General features: G+C 41.9%; 2 protein-coding genes across 2 annotated transcripts in view; one reads left to right on the forward strand and one right to left on the reverse strand.

The window, feature by feature from the left end:
- The window catches only part of c1qtnf4 (C1q and TNF related 4), a 101,797-nt gene extending 97,357 nt beyond the window's left edge, over positions 1 to 4,440 (forward strand). The window contains exon 3 of the mRNA XM_037692130.1: positions 3,646 to 4,440. Within this exon, the coding sequence (XP_037548058.1) occupies positions 3,646 to 4,440 (795 nt within the window). The remainder of the gene's footprint in view (positions 1 to 3,645) is intronic.
- ndufs3 (NADH:ubiquinone oxidoreductase core subunit S3) overlaps positions 1 to 11,540 on the reverse strand; it is a 114,888-nt gene that overhangs the window by 72,718 nt on the left and 30,630 nt on the right. The window lies entirely within an intron of this gene.

Genomic DNA, 11,540 nt, shown 5'->3' on the forward strand with positions numbered 1-11,540 from the left:
ATATATATATAAATATATATGAAGATGATTTAAAATCTTGCAGTATTCTAAACAGTGTTTATAAACTCTAAACGCTCTAAAAGAGCACATAATGTTATGATCTCAGCTCTCTAACTCGTCTGCTCTCAGCCACCTGCAAGCGTTCTTGGCCACGCCCACTTCTCCGATCTGCATGGCAAACAGCTGATCAGCTGCAGCAGGAAGTTTATCCTGCAGTATGGGCTGCACAAATGTGCAGCAGGTGCTAAATAATTTAAAATAATTTATTTAAAATAAAAATGTCATGCCAATTGTGCTGCTCATCCATCAATCAACCAATTGTGTGTCATGTCCAATCTTACTTTGAAAAACAGCGATAGAGTGAATCTGCACTAAACCAACCGCTAAGTAGCTAAGGACTACTGTGGTTAAGTTAACCCAATTTTTACACAACAATTTTATTCTTATTTTAGTAATTTATTGTTTGAATAGCAAGCGGCCATCAGGGCACTAATGATCAATCGTTAGGCTGATGGTCCTTTATCATGTGAACAGCTAGTTCTGACTGTCACTATCAAACTGGTTGATCCACTATGAGAAGGTGCTATTTATAAGACTGAGTTTGTTGCAGCTCCTCAGGCTGAAGAAGTCTTCTGGATAAAAATGAAACGTTTCAACTAGAAGAATCATCCAGAGGAGCAGACTTAACTTTGTTAGATTATCCGAAGAAGCAATTTGAATCCAAATTATCACAGAACGTTAGCTTTTTTTGACAAGGGGCTGAGTGATAAGAAACAGTGACACTGGACACTGTCCAACTGTTCAACTGTCAGATAAGTTTTTCTTTTTAAAAACATAAAAAATCAAACAGGACTTTGCTAAAAGACCAGTCCAATTAATAAATGAACAGAAATAAAACATAATGTGCAATCGCTTTTACAACCAGGACAAAAAAGTCTGTGCATCACGATCTGGTGGTCGCTTGAACCCAAAGTGCACAGACACTCGGGGAACTCGAAGGTAAAATAAGAAATATATTTATTTACAAAAAGTAAAAGGCTGACGTGGTAGAAAACCTTACATAAATGGAGGGAACATGGAGGAGGAGACACGGAGGGAGACAGAACATGACACCTTAACTGGACCATCCACCAACAGGAGAACAACAAGGAAACGTAGAATATATTGTGACTCTAACAAGTCATTGCAAACACCTGGGGGAGGACAGTGAGGGACAGGTGCAGCAGGAGCTGGCAACACGAGGGGAAAACTCTGAGGAAGGCAGGAACAAACGACACAAGAAAAACACAAATAACACGCAGACCCCATCCATAAGAGCTCTGTGCAATCACTGTATTAATGGTTGAGCCTGTTCTCACAGAATTATCTTTAATAAAGCAGCTGAGTCTGTGAAACATGAATCATGAGAACATTAAGAACCTTCAGACGTGAGGCTGCTGTCATTTTATCGTACTATGTTGAGATCAGTGCTTTCTCTTCACTGATGCTGGTTTTAAACTGACTTTTCTGTCTTTTTTAAATCTTCCTGACGTCACTGAGACGTCATGTTCGGACAAGTGTTATTAATAATAAATAATAAATGTCAGCTGAAGATCAGCATTAACTCAGCATCAGAACTGCACCTCCAACAACAGGACATCACCTGCCTGTCTTCTTTGATTTGAAGGAACTTTCTTCCTCTCAGAGAAACCCAAACATACATTGAGAGTAAACATCAAACATTTAAATCAGCGTATTGTCACCTGGCTCAGATGTGACATGTTCAATTGTCATTGGTCTGACCGTTCAGCTCTGATGTCGGGAACTTGTCCTCCAATAAGAAGATGATATCTTTGTCACTTCTTTCTGGGTCATCCGTCCATTTTTTTACCCACTTTTTGGTACAGGTGTCACAGGGAACTGGTGTCTATCTCCAGCGTCTTTGGACAATAGGCAGAGACATCTGAACATGTCTCCAGTCCATCACAGAGACACAGAAAGACAAACAGGACAAACAACCATTCACACAGATAATTTATGATGCTAACATGTTTTTGGTCCGTGTCACTCGGAGCGAATGATGGATGCACATCATGTGGAGTCCAGATGATTGTCACAACTAAAATAAATATTTTAATAAACAATCATTTAGACAAAAGGTTACTGGGAGCCTCGGCTAAATAAAACTAAAGAGAGAAGCCTTGAAGCAGCCAGCAGTGGACCGTTGGATTGGGACTGGGGCCCTGTGTACATAATTTCATTCCACCACATGTACCACATGTGATGAGAATGACAAATAAAGAAACTCTGACTCTCTCTCTCTGTCTGTCTCAATCTGTCACTCACTCTCTTTCTCTCTCACACACACTAAGGGTTGAATGGCTACATATTTTTTAAAGTCGACTTTAACATGATCAAAGTCAAGTCGGTGTCGACTAGTCGATGACATCATAGGAACTCAAGAGGCTATATCATATTAGCAAAAAAAAAATTATTATTTACACACACAAAAAAAAACATTGGGTGTATATTTATGCTCCTCCCATTTATCAAAATGCAAATAAGTGACAGGAAAATCAAAACTATTATTAAGCTGCAAAATGAAATAAACGTGCAGCACGTAAAAAAACAAAGCTGAGAACAGGGGGGCAGTTGATGATGGAGTCCACCACCACCCGCTGTTCTTAGCCTTATTTTATCTAATCCACCATTGTTGGATTGGAACTGAGGACAGCGGGGCGGGCGGTGGTGGAGCACCTTGGAGCACCTTATTATAATATTATAGTTATTTTAGTTATTAATGGTGGTCGGCCACACGCGTCTGCTGACGCAGCAGCTGGAAAGCTTCAGGTGTGTCTGGCAGTGATCCATCTGGACTTTTTTGTACGTCTTTAAACCGGCCGGTCAGCGCAGCTGGTGGTGATCCAAATTGGATCGTCAGCCGCACGTGTTCGCTGACGCAATCAAAAGCGCGACACCAACCGGCCCGCCCATCCAGCACATTATTTGGGCTCAGGCTGGTCCATGTTAGAAATGACAGCTCTACCGTCCTGCTGTTTTTAGTTTTATTTTATTTAATCCACCACGTGCATTGGGTGGAATAGGGCCAGGAACAACAGGGCAGGCGGCGAGTGTGACTAGTCAACGTGAAATATTAAAACTTGCGAGATGTCCTAGAATCAACTAGTCGATTCAACCCCTAACACACACACACACACACACACACACACACACACCTAAAGGTCATGTCCAACAGATGTTGATGTGAAATAACTGAGATTTTATGGAAGAGTCAGAAACATAAACTCACCACATCTTTCTGAGCACACATGGTTAATTCTTTGTGTGCACAGAGTGTTGTGTTGCCAGCGGCACCAAAGGTGATGTGTAGGTTTAGTAGACGTGCACTCTCTGTGCTCCAAACAAAAGGATTTCACTTCCTGGAGAGAACTCAGCCATAACTCTCTTACAGGATGTTTCTGGTCTGAAGGGGCATGGTTCCAAAGGTCTTCAGTTGTGTCAGAGTTTAGATCCACTCACAGTGTTTGTCTTAAATTAGGATTAGGAACTGATTAGAAAACTTTGTTTCTGTTTCATCATCTAGATGTAGAACAGGCCCAGATTGGCTCTCCAGCCAGGATAACTCACCTCTCCTTGACTCTTCAGGTGCAGAGCCAGAGCGTCATGCTGCAGCTGGAGTTTGGGGACACCGTCTGGCTCCGTCTCCATGGCGACCCTCGCTATGCGCTCTACAGCAACACGGGACACTACACCACCTTCAACGGTTACCTCATCTACCCAGACACCTATGGCTACCAGACGCAGCACCACCAACACCATCTCGCCTACAGCTCCCAGCAGCCCCAGCGGGACAACCTCCACCTGCAGGCCACAGAGTTCAGCACAGGAGACACTGAGGAGAAGAAGCTGCCTGAAAAAGGAGAGGAAGAAGAGGAAGACTACGATGACGAAGAGGAAGACCACAGATCCGCATTTTCAGCGGGGCGCACCCAGAGCATTCTGGGAATAGACCAGGTGGGCATGCCACAGCACCGCCCCATCAGCTTTGACACGGCGTTCGTCAACATCGGAGAGGACTTCAACGTGACGGAGGGGGTGTTCGTCTGCCGCATCCCCGGCGCGTACTACTTCTCCTTCAACGTCGGCAAGCTGCCCCAGAAGACGCTGTCCGTCAAGCTGATGAAGAACCGCCTGGAGGTGCAGGCCATGATCTACGACGACAGCCAGGGGGAGAAGGCCCTGCAGAGTCAGAGCCTGATGCTGACGCTGAGACCAGGGGACACCGTCTGGCTCTACTCCCATCAGAGAGACGGCTTCGGAGCCTACAGCAACCACGCCAAGTACATCACCTTCACCGGCTTCCTGGTTTACCCAGACATCACCCCGCCCTCCCCCACCACAACCGCCAGCAGCCAGTCACATGCCGACAAGAGGCCCTGAGTGCAGCCCTTAGTGAGGGACTGAACACTGGAAGGGGTTCATGTAAAGGTTCTGAAGGCCACAGAGCGTCAGGTGGTTCTGAGTTAACGTCAGTCGTGAGCGTTGCTTCGTGGCTGATTTCTTCTTCAGATGAATTCCTTCTCAAAGTCACGGGGACTTTGGACTGAGCTCAGCACCTCTTCAGTTCTGAGCTGACGGCTTCCCAGAACGACTGGTGAATATTTCACTCTGCAATGGATTCTCATCATTATTCACTCAGCTGTGGGTCGCTCAGACCTTCTGCCACACTCAAAGAGCTTCATACGCCTCAGAAGTGTCCTCTGTGTCCGCTGCTGATGCACCATGATCCATGACCGGAGACCAGAGCCAGCAGACAGACACGCTCTGATCTGAAGAGCAGCCTAAATAATCAGATCCCTCCAAGCACTAATTCTGCAGCTTATAAATACTCAAATCAAAGTTTAACATTTATAAAATATTTGTTGTCATCTCAAATGCAACATTAGAAGTTAAAGTGGTTTTAATCATTTCCAATACACAAAGCCTAATTAATTTTAAACATTTGGGATTATATTTATAATCAGATGTAACAATGGAGTTTATTAACATTCAGTGTTTAGATTTATTTATTTATTTTTACTATTTGATGAACCTGGTACATGTTAGAGGGTTGTATCAGTAGTTCAGATTCTTTCAAAGCAGAGTTGTGTGAAGGTGTTATTATGAACAGTAAACATCTTACCTGCAGTAGACAGCAGTCAGATCAATCTGTTTGGACAATCAGGGAGTTTTCATGGTGTAGTAAAAAAAACAACAACTTTAGACTAAAGTGGATTTTTACTTCATTTTGAGAACAAAATTATTATTTTCTAAGACAAAAAGATTTCTTGTTTTTATGCTAATCAAAAGTCCACTGAGCGTATTGTTTTTGTTCCTTCCGAATAGCTGGGATAACACAAATATCCTTTTACATTTACTATATATATAGTTTTCTTGTCTGTGGTTTGGGACGAGTCCTGCACACTGAACATATTCCATCTGAAGCAGTAAAATCGTCTCTCATTGACGTAATTGTGTGATGAAAATCGCATCATTTTGTTTTCAGAGCAGCTTCGCCCGCTCCTCCTCATCACTGAGGTAAAGCCCTCCCCAGATTTGGAAACCTTACTCTCACCCAAACCCAGAGTGCTCGATTACAACAACCTTTACGGCTGTGTCGGTACCTTTCACGTCCACACTACATGATGTGTTTATAGATGTGCATTAAAGTTAAAATATATTTAAACACCCACAGCTTATTGTCCTCAAACCTGGTGAGAAACATCCTTTAGATGAGAAGTGTTGAACACAACGAAAACAGTTTAGTGGTGGTGTTGTTTCTGTATTTCATTTGCCCATGAGCACAAGGAGCACAGACCTGATGCTTGTTAAAGTGCATTAAAGGTGAAATATATTTAAACCCACAGCTGACTTTCCTCAAACTTGGTGAGAAACATGCTTTAAATGTGTGGAATCAAAGTAAGGAATTCTAGCTGAAATGTTTTTGTTTTTTTTTACATTTTTCACCTTTAAACGGGACATACACAACGACGTATGTGCCAGTGATGTGCAGTCAGGAGAGGCAAGTCAATGACATGCCTGTAACAAGTAAATTGACATGACAAGTAAATTACTAACAATGATAAAATAAAATACATTTGACCACTTGACATCTATAAGTGTTTTATAAAACTGTTTGCTGGATTATTTCAACACTTCAATGGTCAAAATCGTGGAATTTACGCATGGCCTGTTCAAACGATGTGGGGTGAGGCAGTGTAGTGCTCAGATTCACCTCTAGGGGCGCTGTGTCATATACAACACAAGTTGGTGGTTGGTGCATGCCCATTGCTGTCTCTCTTTATGTAGCCAATATACAAGTTTGATTACACATGTGCTGCACATGCTGATGTTCTACAATCTGTCTAATACATTGACTGAATGTGTGAGACATATTTCTGCTTTCTAATCGTCATAATGCACGCTGAAAATATACCGAGGTGAGGCAGAAAGTACCGTGCTGCACCGATAGAGGGCAGTGCTGCCCCATAGGGACAATGAAGCAGGTGCAGTCTCTGTATGTTCTTGTTACACAGAGGGGCAGCAGAGGTGGAGCAAACAATATACTCATTTAAATTTGTTTAGACAAAATAGAAGACCATATCTCAAAACTAAAGGATTTTTCTAAACTAGATTTTCAGTTGAAACAGAAGGTGTTAGAGAGAGTTAGAAAGAAAAAGGCTAAATTGAAATATAAACTTCTATTTTGGGTTCATATATGTGCGCAATGATCCCAGACAGTCAGTGACCTGTCACAAAGCTCACTGCACGTCACTGGCATGCACAGATACAGCGCAGCTGTAATGGTTGTTGTAATCGAGCACTCTGGATTGGGGTGACAGTAAGGTTTCTGAATGTGAGGAGGGCTCTACTGCAGTTTCTCAACACAAGGCCCAGGCTGAACTTTTTCTCATATGCGTGTGCGTCAAGTTTTGAATGATTGCTCAGAAGTTTGTGGGCGTGTTTGTAAATGTGGAAATGTGCTCAGACATTCAGCCGTTGACTCTTCAAACACATTAAATTAGTCAAATGACGAAAAACTCCTGGATGGAGCTGGTGCAGACATCGTGTCTGCTGAAAAGTGTGGCGCTCCCTTCATGAACGGTTTGTGGCCAATCGGAAGATGCAGGGAACAAGTGGAGACTCTGGCAGGAAGAACCTTGTGCAGCGATGCAGGAGGGGTTCCCAGGAGCTCTGTGTCTCGTGGACCCTGAAAGGTGTGTAGGGAAACCAACGTCCAACAACCACATGACCACGAGTCGACTGTTCTGCTTCAGATGGAGTATGCTGGGCCCTTAAATGCAATGAAGTGACAGTTCTCACTGGAAGTTACATAAATAAAATATTCTGGTATATTCAATAAATAAAGAAGTGCAGAAAATGAACAAAAGTTCCTCTGTGGTGAGCAAATGAACCGTTTAGTGTGAGCATGTGTGAACAGTGATTGGAGGTGAGGGGGGGGCATGATGACCTACACTCAGGACGTCAGTCTTTCGGTGGATAATCACAGTTTTCATTGCAAAGTGAAATATTCCTTCCAGTGCAGCAGTTCTCTGTCAAAGACTCAACGTTTCTGCTCGTACCTCGACTTTGTTCCGTCTTTAGAGGCATGTAAAACGACGTGAACCGTGTGTTTCGTGTCAAAAGGAGTCGTCGTTTGTTTCTTGTTAGGGAGTTTGGTGTTTCTCAGCTGGGAGTAAAAGAACCACGGGACAGAACCGACCCAGATTTATGCAACCTGCAAAATCTTCATCCAAATGACTGTTGACCGTGTGCCACCTGCGAGTCTGCGAGGATCTGGGCCATAATTTGATTTCTAATTCTAACAGCACTTATTTCACGTCTTCAGATGGGGACCGCTGTGGGAAATTGAATTTCTCCTCCCAGGCAGCTCTAATATGCATGTGTGTGTAATTCTAGACCTCTGGGGAAACGAGGATCAACATGAACCATCCTTCTCTGTTGGAACAGAACTTTAGTCAAAGGTTTTGTTGAATTGTGAAGCCATTCTTCGTACCTGTATATGAAAACACAACAATAAGGATCAGTTTACATTTAGAAAAAAGAAAGTTTGAAATATCTAAAAAGTTACGTCTGGTCCTCTGGACGGGTTCAAAAAACAAAACATTGTAGAAACATTTTGTCTTTCATCAGCAAGACTTCTTCAGTCTTCAGAAAGAAGAAACGTTTCTACAATTTTTTGTTTTTTTTAACCTGTCCAGAGGACCAGACTTAACTTTTTTAGATTTTTCTACTTGGATTATTGAGCATGCTTCAAGAATGTTTGAAATGACTTTCATGGACACGTAAAACAACTAGGTAAAGTTTATGGATTCAGAACTAAGACACGTGACACATGACACACCTCTGTCTTCTTATGTTGTCCAAAAGTGAAGCCAAAGTTTTTTAGAGAAGCACTGCAATGTTTTAGTTTATAGAGCTGGAATCTGGCTGAAAAAGATCTGCCTAAACATCCATCCATCCATCCATCATCCATCCATTCTTTCATCCATCTATCCACTCATCTTCCACTTGTTCTGAAGTCAGGTCTCGGGGGCAGCAGCTTGAGCAGGGAGGTCCAGACATCTTTTTCCACAGCCACCTCTTCCAGCTCTTCTGGGAGGACTCCAAGGCATTCCCAGGACAACTGAGAGACTATTGTCCTGGGAACGCCTTGGAGTCCTCCCAGTCTGACATGAACGAAGGACCTCCCTAGGGAGGCACCCAGAAACATCCTTACCAGATGCCCAAGCCACTTCAACTGGCTCCTCTTGATGTGGAGGAGCAGAAGTTCTACTCTGAGTCTCTCCTGATAACTGAACTTCTCACCCTGTCTCTAATGCAAAGTCCAGCTACCCTGCAAAAGAAACCCTTTTCATCCTCCTGTGTCTATGATCTCATTCTTTCAGTCATTACCCAGAGTTCTTGACCATAGCTGAGGGTAGGAACATAGACTGACCAGTAAACTTTAGAGTTTTGCCTTACAGTTCAGCTCCCTCTTCACCACAATGGACTGGCACAGCGTCCACAGTACTGCAGATGCTGCACCAATCTGTCTGTCAATCTCATGCTCCATTATTCCCTGACTCATTAACAAAACCCCAAGATACTTGAACTCCTCCACTTGAGGCAGAACCTCACCCTCGACCTGAAGAGAGAAATCCACCCTTTTCCAAATGAGGACCAACTAAAGATCAAAAGACTAAACCTTAGAAAATATAATTTTTAATCTTACAGCAGTAAGGTAATGTAAATTAACAGATGTCCTCAACAATGATTTGAAATGTATTGAGAATATAGACATGGACAGGGCGGGACTTGCTGTAGCCAGCCTCTAGGTGGCGCCAGCTTTAATTTTCACATTGTTTAGGTGTTCAGTCGAACAAATCCAGTGTACAACACAGAACAAAGCAAATGATGCTGTGGTGAAAGCACATTTTGAAACGTACAGAATGCTTTTGAATGGACTGTGAGTTAACAAACACTGAGTGTGAAAAGTTCAGCTGGTGTATTAACACGATGCATGTGGTGACTGCAGGGTCACATGGTGACCAACGGTCTAACAACAGGATTTCTGATCAAAGTGCGGCAAAACATACATTTAATTTTCTAAAAAGAAAAGACAGAAAATGAAGACTAGAGAATCAGTGGAAACTCAAACCAGGCCTTTTACAAGAAGCACAAAAAGAACTGAAAGTTGTTTTTATGCAAAAATGTCTGCTCTGCGTTTTCATGAGGTAAATTTTTTCTAAAAATCCACCAATTTCAAACCAGAAGTTAAAAGTGCTGATCCTGTCAGACACACTGAAGGTAAAACACCTCCGCCCCTTCACATGTACGCTGTGAAAAATCAAAGCATGGAAAAGCCCAAACTTGGCTTTCAGAAAGGAGAGAACTTTCTAAAGTCGTTGGTTCGCTGTGACAGGAAATAAACTCACATAAACAGTAGTAACACATGACACAGACCAGTATGTACCAGGTACATACCAGAATTTACCAGGTACAGACCAGTATTTAAATGGTAAATGGTAAATGGACTGTACTTATATAGCGCCTTTCTATCTTATTTCAAGATACTCAAAGCGCTTTACACGACAATCTGTGTCCTCATTTACCCATTCATACAGCACTACTAGATCTCTACAAAGCTAATTGAACAAATCATTCTAATGAGACTAATCAGTGGTTTAGATCACATTCATTCACTGATGGGACACACTGAGGGGTTCAGTGTCTTACCCAGGGACACTTCGACATGTGACTGCTGGTGGATTCGAACCCCCAACTCTCGCATTGGAGGACGACTGCTCTAACCACTCAGCCACAGCCGCCCCAGGTACAGACCAGGTACATACCTGATACAGATCAGGTACTTACATGGACCAGGCTGTATTGTGAAGTAACTTGCTGTCCTTTACTTACAGGACACATCTGGTACTTACTGGGTAAGTAATGTACCTACATGTACCAGGATGTGTTGTGGAGTGACTTGCTGTCCTTGTAAGCTTGTACTTACAGGGTACTTTACTGGGAAAGAATTTTGCATTCACTGTGTACTTACCTGGTATGCACTAGGACCAAGCTGTACTCAAGTTGTTCAAGTTGTGTTTATTTCTCATATGCAAGGTTAACACAAGGTTAACACAAGGTTAACACAAGGTTAACACAAGGTTAACACAAGGTTAATAAAAGATTAACACAAGGTTAACACAAGGTTAACACTAGATTACCACAAGATTAACACTAGATTAACCGAAGGTTAACACAAGGTTAATAAAAGATTAAGGCAAGGTTAACACTAGATTAACACAAGATTAACACTAGATTAACCGAAGGTTAACACAAAGTTAAAACAAGATTAACACAAGGTTACCACTAGATTAACACAAGGTTAACACTAGATTAACACATGGTTAACACAAGATTAATACAAGGTTAACTCTAGATTAACACAAGGTTAACACAAGGTTAATACAAGATTAACACAAGGTTAACACAAGGTTAACACTAGATTAAAACAAGATTAACACAAGGTTAACACTAGATTAACACAAGGTCAACACAAGATTAACACAAGATTAAGACAAGGTTAACACAAGGTTAACACTAGATTAAAACAAGATTAACACAAGGTTAACACTAGATTAACACAAGGTTAACACAAGATTAACACAAGATTAACACAAGGTTGACTCTAGATTAACACAAGGTTAACACAAGTTTAACACAAGGTTAACACTAGATTAACACAAGTTTAACACAAGATTAACACAAGGTTAACAACAGATTAACAAAAATTTAACACTAGATTAACACAAGGTTAACACAAGATTAACACAAGTTTAACACTAGATTAACACAAGTTTAACACAAGATTAACACAAGGTTAACACAAGATTAACACAAGGTTAACACTAGATTTACACAAGGTTAACACAATATTAACACAAGGTAAACACAAGATTACCACTAGATTAACAAAAGATTAACACAAGGTTAAC

Source organism: Nematolebias whitei, chromosome 2 (genome assembly GCF_014905685.2).
Source record: "Nematolebias whitei isolate Nwh7 chromosome 2, NemWhi1, whole genome shotgun sequence".
Taxonomy (NCBI): Eukaryota; Metazoa; Chordata; class Actinopteri; order Cyprinodontiformes; family Rivulidae; genus Nematolebias; species Nematolebias whitei.